Consider the following 22,359-nt stretch of genomic DNA (forward strand, 5'->3'; position numbering starts at 1 on the left):
GGTGCACTTTGAAAGCAATATTAAGAGGCTAGATCTGTGCTCTTGTAAACAATGTTGTGTTATTGTACGCAATTTAACCATAAACACATTTTGGTAAAGCATACATTTAAGTCATTAAAAGGAGCAGCTTTGCACACTAAATTTGGACATTTAATTTGATATAATACTTATTACGTACAGAGAATGTTCTGTATAATAAGAATGTATTTTGTGAAACAAGGACCTTAAGCATTTATTCTTTTAAAAGTACATATCAGTTAGCCTGGAAATCCATACCCAAATCTGAAAGGGAGATTGAATGGTTATGTAGAGTATTTCACGCTGTTCCTTCAGGTCCCTTAACAGGGTTTATAATCATCCTGGTACATGACTGGACATACAGTGGGGTTTGAAGGTTTGGGCCCCCCAGGAGATTTTTTCCATCTTTTCTTGGCTTCTTTATGCACATTAATACAAATTCTACAATTTTCAAACCCCACTGTACCTACATTATTAGATACTGAATGCTGCAAAAGCGGAGGTTGGGTGCTTTGAGGAGCTTTTCCTGAACCACTGGGCCATTCTGCCCCAAACCTGACCTGAATTTCAGTGATCTGATTCTCCAAAATCAACTGGACAATGTGAAGAATGTGGAAAGAAAGGGATAAATGTCTTAGCAGACCTGTTTGTGTGCGTTTGTCATTGCATGCGCAGTGGTTTCAAGGCAGAGCGCCAAACCTCAAGTAAAAATCTGTGGCGTTTTCACATAAATCAATGTCTTCTTTGCTATCACTGCTTGACATTACACAGTAGTGACTCCATGTTCATCCTGTTACTCCAAACCTTCCATTTGCTGTCCTACACTCATGCTGCCCAGCATCTCTTTTGTTTGAAAATTCTTCTGGCGTGCAGCAAATGATGCATCCCAGATTTCTGGTTACTTGGGAATAAGCTAAAGAAGTAGCATTCGCCATAATAGCCACCATTGAATAATAGAAGGTTTACGACTTTAAGACCCACTAAGGAACAGTTTACTTAAAAAACTAAATAAAAAGGATCTGGATTTGACCAAGATGATATTGACCAATCACGCTTTCTGCGGCTTCCCCAAAACAGTTAGTTGATGATTTCTTTCTTGTAAGCAACTGGTTATTTGGCATTTAAAAAAAAAATAACCACATGTTGGTTAAAACTGGGCTAAACTTGGGTGAAAGGGACGATGTTTAAGTGTTTTTATGTGTTTATGTTTTCAAAGCATTTAGACTTTCAAATGTGATGCGGGTTCTTAATGCTTCACACATGAAATATTTTACATATTAATTAAATTGCTGTTGAAACAATGCTCATAGAGATCTAGACTATGGGCCACTCAGTCTATTCTTAATGAATTCTGCACTAGTATTGCATCGCTATCACGCTCTGAGACTCAAGAACGACAAAAAAAGTTGTATCAAGTTTGGTCAAAAGAGTCAAAATCCAGTGTTTTGCAAGTTCACACCTAACTGCTAGCTCGAGGCTCAGTTTCCCACATGAGGAAATGAACTTCACGTTCATAATTATGAACTTTTAACTAAGTTTACAGTCCCAAAAAATGAACTAGTTAAATTAATTTCTTCCAGTTTTTTTTTCAATAAGCTGCTCCAAGACTGGTTGGGTGCTTCTGCTTACTTTGTTGTTTCACATTTGTTGAAGGAAGGAATTAAGGCTTAGGGTTTTTTAGATTTGTTCTTTTTCAGGGGGAAACATATCGACAGAATCGGCATGCCGGTTGCCACAAATCCTCTTGTGTGAAAAAAAGAGTGTGAACAGTGAAAGTTCAGTTCACCATACATTCAGAGCATGTTCTATGAACACACTCGTTTTCAAGCGTTAATGCACATCAATGCAGCAGAAACAGAGATATCGTATCACATTCATTTTTTTTTATCAAATCCTGATGCCTACATTACCCACAGTGCAACTCAACCGCCAACAGTTCAGCTGGTGTATTAAAATATAATAACGGTGAAAAAATCTGGGCACTGCAGAGTCAGAGGACTCTGTGGGCTCATAACTACAAGGAATAACTTTCTGATATCACAGTCATTTGTATTAAAATATCGTGATAGCATCTTTAAAACATAAGGAACCTTTCAAAGAAATTTTGCCATCATTTCAGTCTTTTAACTTGCAAATGCCCAAATGATGATCAGAGGGATTGACATAACGAATACCTAACCAGAAACGTCTGTTTTTGTGTGACAATTAGGGTTTGTGAAATTTGAAGTATTGGCCATGCTATGGTCTGGCTGGTGGACTTATAAAAGCAATACACCCATGCCATCCAAAGTACACGGACGCATTGGGATGACATTAGGTCAATATAGGGTCATGAATGTGTCATAAACCCTTAAAAAAGCCAGAAAGTCACCTGGCATCAGGCAACTACAGTTAGTTTGTCTGGTTCTAACGCCCCCAGGAAGGATTTATGGGACAAAGGAAAACAAAAATATTTTTAGAGTGGGATTCTAGCTTAACTTGATTGTTTTTTGGCAATGAACTGGGACAGTGTTGATGACAAGTAATAGGAGAGGAGGGATGCAGCACAACAACAATTATTGAAGGGGCTCGTACTTATATAAAAGCTTTCACTGATGGAAACACAGACGCAACTAACTACCTTAAGGAGGGAAAAACATAGGAAAAGATGGAGACTGATTGGATCCATGACAAATAGTATCATCAAGCCTGGGTGCCGCCGATGAAACGTGACACAAATTGTTAATTTTCCATCTGAGCGACGTTCGATCTCCTACATCTCAAAGGGGGGGGGGGGGGGGGGGGGGGGGGGGGGGGGGGGGGGGGGGGGGGGGGGGATCGGTGCCTGGGAGATTTGGGGAGCCATGACGCTACTGACAGCCGATCTTCTTAAACTTCTCCAACTCTGAAACTGAATCCGACTTGGAAGCCGCTCTGCTGAGCGCACACGCCGCTGCAGTAATCTGGTAATCATCAGACACACGCCCATGACCCATTTTTTGGTTGCGACCCAGGGATTAAGAAGCCAGGATTTACAGCACATGAGTGAGAGAGAGAGAGAGAGCTTTCTTCTTCTGGTGCCATGAGATATTAGTCCATCCTCGTTTTTTCCCCTAATTTCAGTCAAGCTTTCTCTGATTCTTTTTCTTCCCTCTGCTTCTCTTTAAGTCACTTTCTCCCTCCTTAACCCTCTCCCATTTATCCATCCCGGCATCGGCCCTAAGTAACTGTCTGCTTACAGAGAGTTGTGGTATAGAGGATCTGTAGCAGCTCTGTTGACTTTGGCCCCAGCCAGACAGAAAGCCGAGCCTTTAATTTGACTGGTTTCAATATCTGACCCTTAATAAAACAAATATCTTTGTTTGGAGAGAAAGAAATCACCCCCAATTACTGTCGAGCGAGGAGGGAGCGAGCACTACTGGATGTGTGTATTTGTGTGCGCAGTCTGGTCCGGGTCAAGCTAAGTCTTCAAATTGACCTGGCTTAGATAAATAAAACGGAAGAATGTTAGAAGGAGCGTGGTCTCCTGTTCAAACCTGAGATCAAATTTCTTCTGTAACCACACGGCTTGGTGTGTGTTGCTCTGTAAAACCCTGATTTCTTCAGTAGAAAGTATTTTCCTAAGCCGCGACCAACTGTAAAAAGTGTCTTGTTTCATCCCGGAGTGGATTTTCTTCTTCTTTATCTCATCCCTGCACAGCCAGAGTTATCCATCAGTCTCTTGCTTACTTATAAATAAACCTCATCAATAAAAAGGCTTTCTCTCTGGAAAATTAGATCTCTGCTGCTGGTAAGTGCATTGCATTTAAAGCACCATGTGGGTTATTATAAACTACCTTAAATAATCATGGTTTAGTGCCTTGTGCAAATCATGTAACATCTCTGCTGATTTTAAATGTTTTATGTATTTTACCACAGTCCCGGGCACTCATTGGTTTCTATTCATTTCCGTATGTATAATACCAAGTAAACATTGGATAAAGCCAGGTTCAAATCTCTTGTTTCATCTAGACATGTTAGTCACATGTATTTTACAGAGGGAATTATGGATGTCTTATCGCTCAATAAATCAGAAAATACTGCCATCAAATATAAAATGTTTAAGTTAGGCTTTGAATGACATGTGAGCAAACCTGTCCGTAAAAACCTTCCAAATATAGATAGTAATGAAACTGGAAAGTTTAGTAAGTGCTACTGAAGTGGAGATTATTGGCTCTGAGTTTGAGAATTAAAAAACAAAAAAACAAAATGTCTCCCAAAATTCTATACATTTTATATTGGAAACCACTCTTTACAGACACAATACCTAATGAAGAGATCTTGTACATTAGCGGATTTCAGAGGTCCCAGAGGGTGAATTTAGTTACCTTTGAGTTATTCTCACATTGCCAGACCTTCCTCCACAGCGCTGGGTGTTTGAAAACTGTGGCACTTGTAGTGTGTGCTTTATCTGATGATCATCAGGTAGCTCAGTTTGTTACTTCCTGTATTTGTTGAAGGGTTTCCCGCAGACCTTAAAAAGCCTTCAATTTATTAAATTTGGTTTTAAATCTAAGATCATCAAATGTCTTTAAAAGTCATATTTGTTAATATAAAACCCTTAAATGAGATGATGTCCTGATCCACAGGTTTGAATGTTACATATTAAATATTAATCCTGCTGTTCTTCAGTTTTGGTCATCTGGTCCTGGTTTTGTTACTGACTCCTGTTTTGTTAATGATAGTTAATGACAATATATAATGTGATTTGAAATCATCCTTGAAGAATTGTAAGCCGTGTAAAGTTGCAGATATACTGAAACCCTTCAACTGTGACATGAATACATTAAATCTAAGGTTAGGGAGTGAGTCGAGAAGTATTTATGTTGCCAATATGAACAGATCTGTAGCAAGTATCAACTGTAATCTCTCGCAAACGTCAGCTGTTAAAAATGAGCTTATTGAATGAAAAATGGAAAAAGAGAAAGAAAGTACTGCATCTGTAGATTTGATGGATGTAACAAATCCTGAATAAAACAGATGAATGGAAAGTGTGTTTGACATTCTAGTTAAGCGATATGAATGAATGAAAGTTAAAGATGAGTTTGGTACCTACATGGAGGCTGGAAGTAGAGGCGGAAAGGTTAATGATTGCTGAACCGGATCCATCTGCAAGCTACAGGACACATGCACACACATAAACACACATCCAGGTTAGCTGGTCAGGGTTAGCCACAGCATTAGCGTCACATTTTAGTGAATAGACAAACAATGTGAATTATTTCATATATGTTAGATAACACACAGTGTATTTATTAATGCTAACGCCATTAGACATTACATACTGACATCACCAGACATATAAGTGACTCAAACACACACAAACATCGTCATGTGTTTCCATCAAACAGCAACAATCAATCAAAAGCCTTGTTTTGTGAGGAAAAAACTGAGCCTTTGCTCGAATGTTTTTTCCCTGGGAGGTTCGGCTCTGCGAGGTGCAGAAAGCAGCGCTGGGTTAGCGCTGATCAGGCCCAGATTAGAATGACAACGTGTTTAGATGAGGTCACGGGGGAGCTGAGCACATGAAGAAGATGGAAAGGGGCGAGGCAAGGATGCTGTAAAACACCAGCATTATGCAACAACCACGACATACAGTGTGTGGGCACATATGTTTCAAAAGTTGGAATACTGTTAACTGCAAATACTCACCTTCATATCGGCAGTCAGACTCCTAACCTTTCCATTCAGCACAGAAAGACATGTGCTTACTGTCAAGTAGTCAGCCATGTAAATACTACTCATGGAGTTTAGCGATGTCTGAGGAACCCTGATCATGTCTGGGCTTAAACTACACATGCATCTTTTGTGTTACAAACTGAGTGTGGAAATTTAAATATATACCTTATAGCATTATCAGGGTTTTTCCTGGCTTTTTTTGGGGGGGGGAGACTAACCAGGGCAATAAGCATGATCGGTCCGTGTACAGTCCAGGCAATGAGTCGCCGTTGTCTTTTTTTGACAGAAATCCATGCATTTTCATGTTATTTCTGAAAATTACATAAGCAAAAATGCCTATTATGCATGAGTAAATAAAACCCAGATGAACAAAACAACAGGGTTTCCCACACTAATTTGTGGCGGTGTGCCACACAGTGCGTTTCATTATAATTTTTATTAACGCTTTAAAAAACACGCTTTTGTTCAGCTGCATTCCCTTTCCCTGCTCTCCTTTGTCTCTCTTTCACTCTACACACACACACACACACACACACACACACACACACACACACACACACACACACAAAAATCTATAATTTCCCATTTTATTGGGATCAACAAATTTCTATCTATCTATCTATCTATCTACACAACCCCTCCCCTCCGTGCACACAACGTTTGTCTCCATGAAACAGTGTTGCCAACTTAGCGGCTTTGTCGCTAGATTTAGAAACTTTTCAGACCACCTTCACGACAAATGTGGCGCCTTGCTGTAGAAAAGACAGCAACTTTTTGTTAAAAAAGTCACCAGTATTTTCTAACAAACACGTAAGGTATTTCTCTCCTGCGGCCGCCAAAACAGTCCCCTCTCTCTGAATCTGTTATGTGAGGAGCAGCCCCTCCCCTTCCCACTCTTCTCATGTGCACCAGCATTGCACACAGTGCGCAGGCAGGTAGGAGGGGGAGAGGGGACAGGGTGCCGGGGCCAGTGTAGGGGGGAGACACAGCGGGACACGACGGGACAAAGACGCCGCTGAGCTGGCCTGGCCAGCTTCAACGAGAATTCCTTGTTGATCTTTTTCCCTCCCTTTGTTAAAGTTCTGTTTTACTTCAAAGATAGGCTACCTAAGCAAAATAGTTATAAGGTTCAAATCAATGATGCATTGAATTTTTGATCATTTGGCTAAAGATTTCTATTTCTTTCTATCTACCTTGCTGACACAACCGTTAAGCTTCATGCAAATGATTGCGTAATGATGTCACAAATATGCAAATGAGCATATGACTTCATGGTTATTGTAGAGGATGTAGTTAGTTGTGCTTCTAATATTTAAAGTCTACCTTCACTGACATCAACGCAGTGGACGGACCATAACACAATATGCTCAGCATTAGTATTAATCAAGACAAGTTTGTACCCAGCATAATGATAAACCTTTCTTTTTTGGTTGGAATCTGTAAAAAGTATTTTTTTTGGGCCGACAAGCGTGACAAACCGTCAGCTGTCGCCGTAATGTATCCATCGGTTGCATCACTGTTGTTGTATGCATGCAGAGTTGTTTTGATGTCAAAGCGTTTTAATCGGATGTGGGCGTTAATGACAGGGCGTGTGCACTTATTTTAACACTCCCACTTCAAACTCATCACACAGACCCACACAGATGAACATTAGCTCATAATAACCTCCCATGTCACCAAACATCTGACACCACCCCCCACAAACACAACAAGGCAATTGAGTTTTTGCATCAGGGCAAGAGAATGGAAAAACGATGTGTGTCGTGAGAATGAGGTAACAGCAGTATATTAGAGACAGTCCCACGATGTCTCTCCCTATGAAAAATATTGAAATATTGAGAGAAAAAATAGACCTCATCGATATGAAATTGTGTGTGTGTGTGTGTGTGTGTGTGTGTGTGTGTGTGTGTGTGTGTGTGTGTGTGTGTGTGTGTGTGTGTGTGTGTGTAGCTGTCGTGGCGCCTGTGGGTTAAGGGATAAAGACGGACACACAAATAAATTAAAGACCAGAGAGGATTTAAAGATGATGGAAGGATCACAGAGGGGATGAGTGGTTGATGAACCACAACAATGAAGAGAGAGAGGAAGAAAAAAAAAAGAGAAGGATAACAAGCCCCTTTAATGAGCTACCACATTAAACCGACTGTCAGCTTGATAGATTGAAAAAGAAAGGAGGAATGAGAAAAGGAATTAAAGGGGTAAGGGGAATTAAAGAGCAGGATAGATGAAGAGAAAGAGACAAACGCAAAATAAGTTTGGCACGTTGACAGTTCTTGCACAAAGGAATGAAAGTAGCGATAGCAAAAGGGGTGGAGAAAAGACGGTAAAATGATTGGGAGAAAACAGGTAGAGGAGTGGGTCGGAGGCAGGGGGGGAAACAAAGCAGGGAAAAACTGAAAGAAGGGATGAAGGGAGACAGAAGGTGATGCAAGAAGGAAACATCTTGAAGGAAGGGGAAGGAGAGAATGAAATGGGAGCATGGTGCAAGGACAAGAGTAGAAGGAAGGAAGGAAGGAAAGAAGGAGGAAACTACAATGGTAAGAAAGAAAGAGATAATTGTGAACGGAGGATGGCATGAGAAAGACAATAAGAAAGAATTGAAGAAGGAAGTACTTGACTATCAGCAAGGTAGATGTGCAAGGAAAAAAGAGAGGGAAGAGATAAGAAGGAAAGAAGCAAAGGAGTCGAAAGAATATAAAGTGGAACAAAGGAAGACGTGAAAGAAGGATGGAGAGATTTGTGCAGAAGTAAGAGTGTGCGTAAAAAAAAGAATTAAGGAGTGTTCCAGTATCCTGTGTGGATAATGAGACAGAAGACAACTAACAAGGAACAGACTATGTGTTTGTTTACACACACACACACACACACACACACACACACACACACACACACACACACACACACAAACCACAGGGTCTGTGTTGGATATCGAGGGTCAGATTTTCCCCTTCAGTGATCACCAGTATGAAGACTTCACAAAAGGAGAGAGGGAGGAAGAAGATGAAGAAGGGGAGGAAGAATAGGAGGAGGCCAGAAGAAGGAGAGGAGAATGAAAGAGGAGGATTGGAGGAGAGAAGGTGAAGAAAAGAAGAGGAGGTTGGGGAGGCGAGGGGGAGAAAGACCAGATTGCAGTGTGGAGAAAAGACAAGAAACAATAGAAAGAAAGAGAATATCCGGAGGCAAGAGAAGAGAAGAGATGGAGGAGGTGAGGAGAGGTGGAAGAAGGGGCAATGCGCTAAGAATGGACAAAAGGAAAGGAAAAAGAAGAGGGAGAAAAGAGGAAAGTGAAGAAAGGAAAAGAAATAAGACAAGATAAGTGAAACAATGACGAAAAGGATGATAGAGGGAAGAAGATGATAGGAGAAGGAAGGAGAAGGGCAAAGAGAGGAGAAGAGGAGGAGAGGAGGAGAGGAGGAGAGGAGGAGAGAGGGACAAGGAGACGGGAGGCAGGGAAAGAAAAAAGGAGAGAAAAAAGAAGGAAAGGGAGGAAAAAGGAGAGGAGAGAAAACTGAAGGAAGAAAGTAAACATGACAAGGGGAAAAGAAAAAAAGAGGAGAAGAGGAGAGGGATAACAAGGGGAAAACAATGAGAAAAAAAAAAAGATGAGAGAAGGTAAGAGGGGGAGGAAAGGAGACAAGTACATTGGGGTGCAAAGAAGGGCAGATAAAAGAGGGATAGCGGGACAGAGAAGAGGAAGAAGACTGATTAGTCTTTAGAAAAATGGGCAACGAAAGAGAAAAGAAGACAGGCGAGGGGAAACAGTGAGGAGGGAAGACAAAGAAGAAAAAGAAGAAGAAGAAGAAGAAGTAATGAAGGACGTCATAGAGAAGCTGCAGGACTCCAGAACAGGAGTCTTGAATCATTGGATCCTCAGAGACGAGGCCGACAGGAACCATGATCCACATATTCACCGTCTTTTAATGTTACTTCGTTACTACTTCATTGTCTAAAGGGCCAATCCAGTGGTTTTCCATGTTGTAGCCCATTAACGTCAAATCCTGTGCACTTCAACAGTACAGCAGAACATTTTCCAACATCTACCATACTGACTTTACTGATTTCTTAAAAGGCGGACACGTTTTTTTGTTTTTTACCTAATTACAGTTCCGAGTAGATTTCAACTAGGGAAAGAAACTAGAAAAACAGCTGGTCTGGCTCTTTCCACAAACTCTCACTAATTAATTCTGTCTAATTCATTTCATCTGTATTAAAACGTAAATAATCACGGGGAAGTTATGTAGGTGCTTATGTTTTTATTTCTCCACTCAACCACTGACATATTGGCTTCACATTTAAAGAATAGTTATTCATAACTAGGTAAGCAACAATCAAAGTGAGGGACCGTCACTTCTCTTTCTGTCGTTATCTGTCACTTCATCTCTTAAATCATTCCGTGGCTCTCTCCATCTTTCTATCCACTTTCCAACTGGCTGAACTCTCTTCCCCTTTACTATTTTTAGTAAATGCAACAACAACATTATTAACACAATAATGAGTTGGGGTTTTTATGTTTTTTTTTACAGACTTCGAGGGCTGCGGTCACTTGGATGACTTGCATACCTCAGCCATCAGTGCTTATTGGTGACTACACAAGGATAGCTGTGGTCTATGTTTGGGTTTAATTGTGTGTGTGTGTGTATATGTGTGTGTGTGTGTGTGTGTGTGTGTGTATGTCTGCATTATTTATGTTTACCCCCTCAACAGAGTGTATGAAAGCCTCCTGCCATCTGCCAAACCAATGAGACCAAATGATGTTGTTTGGTGCGTTTACAGACTTTGCATTTCCTCCGTAGTGAAGTTTGATGTCAGCATATCCTCGGTTGACTCAGCTTAACGGAAGAGTCAAACATTTTTTGGAAATACATACTCATTTGTCTCTTACCGAGGCGTAGCTAGGATTTCACTCTCAGGTCTGTAGGGTAAATATGCACACAACAGAAGATTGTCCGTGTCACTGACCGGTAAAACCCCGTTTGGTTCAGCCCAGGCGTGGCTCCTGGGTAGTGTGCGGGAGGACAGGACATGACGCTGATTACGCTACTGTCACATAGCTGGTTCGTAATTTGTTCATAAACAACAGAGTCTACTGCCATTCCTTGAATTTGTGTAACAATTCCGGCGTTGACCCTTACTGACAGAAGTCCCTGAATCCTTTTTTTTAAGTCTCATTTTTGGTGGCATTATCGTTTAAATCACTATACTTCTTCACTCTCAGATATTTCTTTTCTTCCGGTGTTGCGCCAGCTGAATGACAGAAATGTTGTCATCACACCCACTCGCTCGCTGGGAATTCTCTGGATGACAACCTGCTCTGATCACACGTGAGCTCAATTGGACATTACGCAGGCTTTGTACTTGGGAGCTACCAGGGTAGTCTGTTTAAAGATCCCATGACATGGTGCTTATTGGATGCTTTTATATAGACCTTAGTGGTCCCTAATACTGTATCTGAAGTCTCTTTTATATAGACCTTAGTGGTCCCCTAATACTGTATCTGAAGTCTCTTTTATATAGACCTTAGTGGTCCCCTAATACTGTATCTGAAGTCTCTTTTATATAGACCTTAGTGGTCCCTAATACTGTATCTGAAGTCTCTTTTATATAGACCTTAGTGGTCCCTAATACTGTATCTGAAGTCTCTTTGCCAAAATGCAACCTAGGTGCAGAATTACAGTCATGCGGCCTTGACCAACTGCCACTTTGCTCATTTGAAAGCCATCTATTTCTCATGGGTGGGCAAAATTCTCTGGGCGGGGAAAGCAGAGAAAGGGGAGGTAATCTCGCCCCTTATGAACTCATAAGGAGCAAGATTCCAGATCGGCCCATGTGAGCTTTCATTTTCTCAAAGGCAGAGCAGGATACGCAGGGCTCGGTTTACACGTATTGTCATTTCTAGCCACTGGGGGACCATAGGCACTCTGAGGAATGCATATTATAAAACCTCATAAAAGGGAAATTTTCATGCCATGGGACCTTACGGTGCATGAGTAAATGAGACAATGGTAGAGGGGATAGGGGGGATTTGTAACCTTTGACACAACGAGGGTATCTTTTTTTCCACCCCATTTCCAGTTTTTATGCCAAGCTAAGTTAGCCGTCTGCCGCTTTGTGTTCTAACTCTTGGCAAGAAGGTGAACGAGCATATAATCAAAACAATGTTTTGCAAACATATTTGCAACAGGCTTATTTATCAGACCATGGAGGAAATTTGAATCAAACGCATAGAAAAACTGTAATGGCTTAAAACTGTCCGTCGATGATGGTTCTCACTGTAGTCCGTCATTTACAGGTTGAAGCGTTTTGTTCTGATGGGACTTTTAGTACTGCGGAGATCTTTCACGTGGAGCTCTAGAAGTTATGTTGTGCAGACAATATTCCTATCTCTATATAAAGAAAAGCCATTTAATAAAATCATTTTGTCAATGTGTCTCCTCATGAATGTGTGGTCGTGTCTGTGGGTTTGAGTATGTGTGCGTGATAAAATGTCAATTGTGTGAAACTGGAGTAATTTGAATTTGGGATTAGGTCGATTGGAAAATAGTTTCCATGTTTCTCCTTTAACAGCAAAAGAAAGAACGGAGGAAAGCGAGACAGAAAACTAAATGTCTTTAACTTGGCGAAAACAGACCGAGGGAGAAGGAGAGAGAGAATGTTAATGATTGGTGACGAGCGCGGGTCTCCCACCGACCACAGAGACGGTTGCCATGTCATCATGTCAGAACATGTTTATTTATGCTGCTGGTACCACTGAGAGCTCCCTCAGACACACACACAGACACACACACAATGATACAGACACACACATTCAGACTCTCCTTATAATCAGTCCTCACAACACACACACACACACACACACACACACACACAATCCCTGTGGAAAAATAAGTGTTTCTTACTTGGCCTTTTACACCCCAGAACTGAAAAAGCATACATTTAAGCACTCATACAAAGATGCACAAGCATGCAACAGAATTGTGAAGCGCGCGCACACACACACACACACACACACACACACACACACACACACACACACTAGGAAAATCACTGGATCTTTGGGTATTAAACTACTCAGTCAGTTCAGCTGTAATGAAGAGCAACTGGAGAACAAAAGTTCAGCTGAAGTTCTTTCCTCACCAAACTAACGCGAGCAAAAACAGAATTTCTTTTAGAAATCGAATGCTTTGATTTCTTAAATAAAAGTGATACTTGTGACTGCATCGATTGATTATTGATTGTTAGTGATGACACCTTGGTTAAGTTACGGGTTAAAGAATAAGAAAAGCTCGGTGGAGACAGTTATAGATGCCTGTACGTTGTGGTTTTAGTAAAAACACAGAGAGAAGATATTTGTTATATGCTGAGAGTAGCTTTTAGGCAGTGCATACTTCCAGATTAAAGTTATATTCATCAAGATTTTCCCAATCAAAAACTCCCTTTGCGATACAAATAATGGTGTTTCCTGCAGTTGCCATTTAAAGTGTCTCAGTTATTGTTTGTAATTTTGTGGCATTGATGGAAGCGTCCCCTGTTCAACGACCTCTACAGCTGATTGGGGGTGGTTGATTCAAGTCCCCGTACGGACCAAAGTAGGGTGGTGGACTGGTACATGGAGAGGTGCCACTTCACCTCCTGGGCGCTGCCCAAGGTGCTCTACACTGGGTGACAACTTCCTTCATTCCTTCATTACTATGAACACGCACACTGTAGTTTAATTGGACTCAGTCCCACACACACTCCTGCTGCCACAAATAATGTCTAGGGCACCAAATGTGGAGTAATCCGCTGCTGAAAATTTTGAAAATTGTACTATTTCCTCCTGTTTGATAAAACTAGCATCAGTATTTTTTAAACAAATAAACTATATATTTGGGACTCGTTTAAAAAATGTACGTGCCAGTCGAAAACTTCGGAGAGTAGGGGAAGTCAAAGGATAAAACATATCAATGTTTTTTGTCTTTTTATGGGATCCACTAAGCTTAAAGGCAGTGGTGATTTTTTTTCATTCATAATAATAGCACTTATTGCTCAGAAATGATGCGGTACTGTTCACACAAAGCACATTTAAGCATCTAACTGCCAGGTTGGTTTTACCTGGTCAGGCATGAGCGGCTCCTCGTCATCGATGTCAATAAAAACCTCCCCAGAAACAAAGTGGGACGTCTCACCTGCACATACAAAAACACACAGCAGAACAATGTTTGTAACATTGACTTTGATCAGTTTGGCTCTTTACCAGACATTTCCCTCCATGTCTTACGTCTCCAGTCCTTGTCCTCGTCCTCCGCCTCCACCTCTTGCTCCTCCTCTAGGCTGCAGCGATACTCCTCCAGCGACCGGATGGTGCACTGACCGACCACTGGCTTCCTCCCAAACTGACGGTTGTCGATGACTTTGATGATGATCGGCGGCATGTAGAGCTCCTCGCAGGGGAGACGCTGTGGAAGGAATGAAGAGAGAGAGAGAGAGAGAGAGAGAGAGAGACAGAGAGACAGAGAGAGAGACAGAGAGAGAGAGAGACAGAGAGACAGAGAGACAGAGAGAGAGACAGAGAGAGAGAGAGAGAGAGAGAGAGAGAGATGAGCACCTGGCACCACGAAGCAGACCAAGATCTTTCTGCATCAATGCAGTGACAGACAATAATCGATTATTGCCTACTGACGTTACTTGTCGATTTTCCAGACACAACTTTTTTGCTTTAGCCTTCTGTCTGTTGCCTGCTGTGTTCCGACTCCACTAGATTCAGAAAGTGTCTTGTTTTAAGAGCAGATACAATACAAAAGGGAAGTTCATTTATATCTAAACCATGTGTAGCAATATATAACAAGGAGGTGATGCATTGTGAAATCAAATTGATTTGAGTCGTTGACAATCGTAATCAAATTGAATCCTGAGACCAGTTTCAAGTCAGATTCACACCCCTAGCGCCCGGGTAGCTCACTGGTAGATCGTGCGCCCATGTACAGAGGCTCAGTCCTCGCGCAGCAGCCGCAGTATAGTTTCCGACCTGCGGCCCTGTGCTGCATGTCATTGCCCCTCTCGCTCCATTTTCATAACTGAGCTGACCTTTCAATTAAAGGCCTAACATGCCCCAAAATAAAATGACACCAGACTTAATGAAACTTTTGATTTCAGTGCTCGGGACTAAAGATTAAGTAAAGGATAATGTAGAGCGAGCCAATCAATATTCATTGTTGCAAATAAGAGCCCCGGCAGGGTTATGTACAACAAGTTACGATTGAAAGACCTAAAATGGCACAAAAAAAAATGAATAATCTTTATATTAAAAAAGAGGAATTAAAAAAAAGAGAAAATCATGAAAAGAAATGGAAAGAATATATTTTTTTTTTAAAAGGAAGATGAATAAAAAAAGAGACATCCTGACTTAAGCCTGACTCTAATTGGCTATGCCACCTGCCCGCCTGCTGCTGATTGGCTATGGCTGCTGACTGTCTGAAGTTGATTGGTCATGCCTTGGTGACAGTCCAATCAGGGCATGATTACACCTCAGCTGGCCCCGCCCACGTAAAGGAAGAAATGACTGAACCCGTCGAGCTAGAGATTTGATCTTTGTATGATCTCAGGTTGTGATTTAAAATAAATGTTTACGTGTAAAGTGACGCCGTGAAAAGCAACATTTATCGTAGATGACAATATGGCTTACTCTGTTATTTTCCACAATGTGCCGCATTTCAGAGAGAACACACTTTGAAACCACTGACTGTCACCACATCTTGACAATTTAAATTATTATTATTTTTCTGTGCGCATTTTTCTGCAAATATGGACGCTGAAAGCTGCAATTGTAACGGATAAATAAATGGCTCAACAAATTGATAAATAAAAGAAATAAACGTAGAAATAAATTCCTTAATCATGATATAAATGTGCAGGTTAACCTGAAAATACACACACAATTAAAAGGTAATGATTTATTTGACAAACTCCTTGTTTTTGGATTAGAATTGTGAAGAAATACAGAAAAACAAATAAAAACAGAAACATTGAAAAAAATTAAAATGAAATAAATGTAAATATACATATTGGGAAATAATTATTATTTACCTATTTATAAATTAATTATTTTTTGAGAAAGAAGTAGAAATGGAAATAGAATAATAAATAAATAAAATTGTAACATTCGTTTTTTTCTGTTCATATTTATTTATTTGAATATATTCAAAATGCATCTTTCTTTTCTTCATTTATTTATTTTGATGGAGATAACAGCTTTAGTCCTTCATACAGAAATGTCACATTTCTGTACACCAGAACAATTGTAAGTGCAGTTTAATATTTCTTTGAGAAGGAGATTTGTGCACGTCAGTATTACCTCGTTTTGCCAGGCAGACTCAAGAAGAAAACAGAGAGTTTGGAACTATAATCCATTTGATCCCTCTGTCTTTAAAAAAGGCTTAAGTGGGGCTGATGATGCTAAACTCACACAATAAACTGAGAGAGCTAACATTAGGCAGTCAGACTCTTCAAAGAGTTGCATTTAGGAAACTATGCACATGACATTTTCTTATAACCCTTGTGGCATACGAAAACACTTATGCAGTCAACTTAGGACCTTAATATTGTTAACATTAAATGCTTGGACTTGGTTCAGGGGCTAAATTTAAAGGAAAAATATGTGCTTATTTCCACAGTCCGATTGAGGCCGTCACACTGTTGCGGTGGTCAACACAGGACCTTAATCTTGTTAACATTGAACTGCAGGAGCCAAAGCAAGGAAATGTATTTGAGGGAAAAATATGTGAATATTTTCCAAACTCCAGTTAAACCTGTCATAATATAACACTGAGGTGATCAACTTCAGACCTTAATATTGTTAACATTACACTCTCCGAGCCCGTTCTGGAGCCGCTTTTTGGAAAAACCTGCGTAATATTTCAATTTTTCAGTTTAGGTTTTTATAAGAAAACCCTTAGGTTGGAGTTATATATCAATGTATACTCACAGTTTGAAGAATATGTAATGAATGTCGTGTTGGTTCAAATAACTGACTGAATCAAACAAACTTTCTGTATCATATCCACTAACGGTGTGTCAATGAAGTGAACTTAGGATGTAGAGAGGCATGTAGGTTAGCCCACCAAAGTCCATAAAATAATCAATCTTTACACATTATATAATCAGCTTTAGATTCATCCCAGAAGCTTCAATTTTATTTTGAAAAGAATGGCGAGGACTCTTGATCTTTAGGCCGCAACAATGAGATTTCTAGAGAGCCACGTACCAATAACAATTCACACTCTTTATATTAAGATTTTTACATTACAAGACACATGATCAGCTCATAAACACAACCTATTACTGAAGAATAAAGTAGTAGTTCCCAACCTTAAGCTTCCCTCGTGGTTTCATTCAGTGGCGCACAAAAAACGCCCGCCGAAGCATTTACTGCGCCAGAAATCAGACGTTTCTATAAAATGTAATTTGTATGAGAGTGTGCTACTAGTTTACTTTTACTGCATCATAATCGTATTCTTCTTTTCTCCTTCTCATGCTGGATCGGATGCTGGTAACTTTAATTTCCTTGCGGGAGTCATCCCGAAGGGATTAATAAAGCTAAGCCTAAGTCTAATGACCAGATCATGAAAATATTTTACTGAAGCGTTTTGTAAGAAAGAGAGAGAGAGAGAGAGAGGGAGAGAGAGGTGGATGCGCTCATAGCAGACAGCTGGAGATATTAATTACATGATTTCTCTTTGTGCCATGTAAACATCATATCTCGAATATGATCAAAAACGGGATAAGCCTCATATAAGCCTTATAAGCCATAATTCATGTCCATGTCAACATGCATGATTCAAACACCATATTGCAGCTCCGTCCGTGGGTTCAGCGATAGTCAGCGTCCAGCAACCGGTTTATCTGTTGACTGTCATAAACATGGAGATTCTTACTAATAACGTATAATGAATGAGAAAATGATTGGTGTGAACGGAGCAGAGAGTAGAGTAGAGCTGCTGTCGGCTGCTGCTCCTCCTGTCTGCTTCTACACCTTGTTATCATTAGATGTGTTGCATGTCTCACATTTATAAACAGTAACAGTTTGAGACCCCAAATAGAGGAAAATAAATAAGACAATGGGCAGAAATGATACATCTGACATACAGCGGACAATAACCATTAAGTTCCACACTCGTGGATCAACACCGATAACTCAAGGATTACTTCACTAAGCGATGAGCATGGCTGAGGACTGACTCCCAAATGAACTGCTTCCCACATCAACAATCCTGTAAAAAACAACCGATTCTGGGATATATTTCAGCATCAGAGACTTCTGTGACCACAACATAACCAACTAGTTCAAAGCTACCACATGTCCAGTTGTTTATTTGCGTTAACAAAGAAGCAAATGCATAATTTTACTGCTAAACTCCATAAAAGCAACCAAAGAAAGCCGTAATTCTTACAGTAACTAATAAACATAATTCCTAATTAGCATGAGTAAGCTTTGACCTTGAAAGAATGACCACAGCTCGAGCCTCTTGGGTGCCACATAAACTGCTGTCTTTGATTGCAGCTTCCTGTGGTTTCATCTCTAGTAAAAGCAGAAAAGCCCATAGATGTGTGTCACACAAATACGGTAAGAACTGAGAACAACACCAGAAGTTTAAAAGAGCACCGCTGCTGCCGTTGAATCCGGCCAAAAAGTGGCTCATAATTTTAAGACTATACAACAGTGTTAATGCTTCGCCACTGGCATGCAAAAAAAAAAGCCTCTGCAAAACAGTTTTACTTTACCTGTTACTAGCATGGGATACATTGAGTCGCAGCTGAACCTTTCCTGCTGTCTGTTCTACTGACTTTGTATCTGCTGGTGAAATTACAGGCCAGTTGTACAAGACAAAAATGTGGATTAGTATGGCCACTTTGGGGCAAAAAAAACTTAAAATAGACATTCCGTATTTACACATTCAGCAGATGTGGAGATGTGTTTCTGTCCACCTCTCTTGGCCTTGTCTTATAGAGGGAACCTGTGCTTACATATACTGTACAACTACAATATGTCTTTTGATGTTTTATGAAACATTCTCAATTTCATGTCTCTACTTGATCTACAAAAGCAGGTCAATCAGAAGACGGCTTATCGCACACAGACAACAAAGTTTGGCAATAAGTAGTACGTTAGCCAGTAAAAAGGAAGCAAGAGGGGGAACTGTATTTTGGTTCTGGCTCATGCAGGAGCAAGATCAGCAAAGAAAAAAAAAGAAGTGACCCATAAAACAAAACAAATACAAAAAGTGGGATGGAGAGAATTCAAAACCTTGAACCTTGACTTGGCCCTCTTCCTCCCAGACAGGTATTTTATATCTATGAATGGCTGACATTGCGAGACAGGGCATTTAAATCAGTATACTGTATGAATCTGCGTTGGTGGCTAAAGTGAAAATGAGAGTGAATTTTTACAGTGAATATCAAAGCAAATGTGACCACTATGGAATTACAGTTTCTTGACATATGTTTTGTCTTTCTTGCTATATGGGCTAACTAGAGATTGATGACTTCAAATGCTGTTGAATTACAAAACCTAAAGAGAATACATTTTATTGTTTAGACTATATCTGTCATATATCATTGCTTGAGGATTTACACGCATGTTGTCTGGTTTACGGGGCATCCGATTCAGTGACATAAACGACCCCGTTCTGCAGCAACATCCACTTTAAAAGCATCTAGTCAGCATTTGCACCATAAGTTTCATCCATAATTAAAACTCTCCAACCTGCATTAGTAATGTATACGTTGGTAGCCATGGGACAAGTCCCCCACCCTGCAGAAATATTCCCCTCCTGATGGAAAAACAGCTCTGCAAGCGAGGCAGAAGCGTCTAAAATATGGGACTTCTACACGGTCCACATTTAGAATTAATGCTTGTATGCATCTTGGAAGATTTCTACTTTTTTGAAAGAAAAGAAGGAACAGTAGAGTCTATTATTGCAGCACACGCTGATGAAGATAAATGAGACATGACATGACGCAAACCACATCACAGCAGAACACTCGTTAGCCATTCAAAGCAGTGAGCCTCCGCGCTGATTGCATGTGCGTAATGTGTGTGTGTGTACAGTACAGCATGTCTCTGTGCTCTCACCACATCAAGGATGAGCGTGTTGACGTCAAAGTTGGGCTTCTTCTTCATGCTGCGGATGACGCAGCTCTGGACCATGACGCCGCCGCACTCCACCTGCAGGCTCGGGGAGGTAATGCTCGCCAACTGGAAACTTTTCAGGTTGCGAACGCCCCACGCTAAGATCTGACAGAGGGGACAGGAGACGCTTTTAGTTATTTTCTCAATAATAAGCTAATTGTTTACTCTATGAAATGCTCATCACAATTTCCCTACAGCTCAACTGTACAGCTGGCTGTAACTTTATGTTGTATTGACAGACATAACAGTGGTGTCTATCTTCTCATCCAACTCTCAGTAAAAATGCAAATAAACACTTTTCCCAAAATGTTGAACTATGTCTTAAAGGGTAACTACATTTTTTTTTTCAACCTGGACCCTATTTTTTTAAATGTTTGTGTCTAAGTGACGGATGGGAACAACAATCTTTGAAATCGGTCCAGTATTAAGCGAGATCGCTGCAGTTGGCAGCAGCAAAACAAGCTACAATGTAAGTTAATAGGGCAATTGTCTAGCTTATGTTTACGTTAACAAAAGTGCTTGTTTTGCCACTGACAGGCTCAGATTGATGTTCTAAGTGTCTAATATTAAGGAAAGGATTTCTAAGGAGGTCGACCTTTCTGTTAAAAAAGTAAGATCCTTACTTTAAACATAATAGCATCCGTGAAATTGTGTTTGCCCACCAGACTCCATGTAAATAAACAGTAATTTTAGCATCGTAATATACTCTTCATTCAAAGTCGACAGAAACTAAATAAAACTGTGACATTTTGGCTCGTCTTCCCACTTTGCCAACCATCACAACTGTAGTTTGGGTTGAAACACATAGTTTACCAATTTCAATGGGAAAATATGTTGGCTCTGTACACGCTAAAAGTATTGTTTTTTTAAATGAAGTCTGGTGGGTTTAGAGCTAGCGACTTCAGAGCTGTTTATAGTTAAATAAAGGTCTTAAGATGTTTTAAAGTTCCATCTCTGAAGGGATCCTTTCTATAATGTTGTCAGACACTTAGAATAATAATCACAAGCCCTTTTGTGAATGAGGGACAATTACCCTATTAATTTACATTGCTTGTTTCGCCGCATTCCCACTGCAGCGATCTTGCTTATTACTGGACCATTGTCAAAGATTATTGTTACCGTCCATCACTTACACACAAATCATAGGGAAAAAACGGTAGTTACCCTTTAAGAAGTGTCTGTGGTTGTTTGGATAAGTTGTATTGACTTTTGGTTACCATTGATGTCCACTGGAACTGCATGGTTACCATCCTGCACAGTTACTGTACCATCCTCCACAAAGGGAGCAAGACACAAACATTTTCAGAACAATCTTTCAAGATTAAGGGAGGTGAGTATTTAATACATTTATTTTCACCAGACTACTCTTTTAACATGAGAAGCTGTCAAGAAACTGGAGGTAGTTAAGTGTTAAACTGAAAAATTAAGCATGCAGCAGTAGTTGGAGCAGATCTTATCGATACCTCGATGGCGGTTCTCTGCAGAACAGGTTTGATTCCCTGAGGGACCATGAAGACGTTGGGCTCTCTCTGGGGGGGTAGGTGAGGAAGGTCTGACTCCTCCGGCTGCCAATAAGAACACAGGACAGCGGTAAGTCAGCGATGAGTCATCAAAAAGAGACACGGGACAAAAACATATGAAACGAGCCATGCTGTTCCCTGTCAGGCAAATGTAGATCTTTCACAGTAATGTAAATATATGAAATTACTAAATGTTTAGTATTACAAAGTCAAATGAGTTTTAGAATGTTAAAAACACACAAATGACAAATATAAAACAAAACCAACCAGGCTGTTACTGAGAATAAGTAGAGAAATGCTAGAGAGAACGTAGTTTATTTGCCTTGTTTAATTATGTTTAATCCTGGTTATTCACCATCAAATACAGAATTATTACTTTTTAAAGACATAACATTGGATGCTGATTGAACAAACTTTGATCACAAATATATGTGTGTATTCTGTGATCTCACAAAACAAAGTTTGTCAGGTCAGAATCCTAAACTTTTTATGTCCAAAGGCTTTGTGAGGACAACCATCAAAAATATCGTCCTTACAAAATGTCCTATTTGGCCTTCTGCACCAAATCAAGCAACTATATATATTAGGAAAGAAATGTTGTTAGCGGACTTTTTGATTATTAAGCAAGGAAAAAAAGGCACATGAATAGTTATAGGAGATGGGCCGGTCTGTAACATGCATGTATGATGACGTTATCCGTGTGTGCTGTCCAGTAAATTAACATGCAGACATGAAACAGGTCGGGTGGGTACGGTTTTGTATATCTCCGGTGTGTACATTGTACCCATTGCTGAAGGTTTTCAGAGAGGAATCCTGGAAACATCAACTGAGGAAGAGACATTGAAGAACAGGAGAGGAAAAAAAACGGTGACAAACAAAAGAAAAGCAAAAAAGTAAAACATCAGACCTGATATATTAAGGACTTTACATTACATATTCTGTACATATTTTAGAGTCACT

General features: G+C 40.2%; 1 protein-coding gene across 9 annotated transcripts in view; it reads right to left on the bottom strand.

Moving 5' to 3' along the window:
* The window catches only part of dysf (dysferlin, limb girdle muscular dystrophy 2B (autosomal recessive)), a 77,612-nt gene that overhangs the window by 24,917 nt on the left and 30,336 nt on the right, over nucleotides 1-22,359 (bottom strand). For 6 of the 9 annotated variants that reach the window (XM_034857023.1, XM_034857018.1, XM_034857015.1 and 3 more), the window contains 6 exons: nucleotides 22,184-22,225; nucleotides 21,343-21,444; nucleotides 19,823-19,984; nucleotides 13,973-14,150; nucleotides 13,807-13,880; nucleotides 5,093-5,152 (listed from right to left, as the gene is read on the bottom strand). In XM_034857023.1, the coding sequence (XP_034712914.1) occupies nucleotides 5,093-5,152; nucleotides 13,807-13,880; nucleotides 13,973-14,150; nucleotides 19,823-19,984; nucleotides 21,343-21,444; nucleotides 22,184-22,225 (618 nt within the window). The remainder of the gene's footprint in view (nucleotides 1-5,092; nucleotides 5,153-13,806; nucleotides 13,881-13,972; nucleotides 14,151-19,822; nucleotides 19,985-21,342; nucleotides 21,445-22,183; nucleotides 22,226-22,359) is intronic. The other 3 variants (XM_034857022.1, XM_034857020.1, XM_034857019.1) reach the window with 2 other exon arrangements.

The sequence above is a fragment of the Etheostoma cragini genome, chromosome 19 (genome assembly GCF_013103735.1).
Source record: "Etheostoma cragini isolate CJK2018 chromosome 19, CSU_Ecrag_1.0, whole genome shotgun sequence".
In the NCBI taxonomy this organism is placed as follows: Eukaryota; Metazoa; Chordata; class Actinopteri; order Perciformes; family Percidae; genus Etheostoma; species Etheostoma cragini.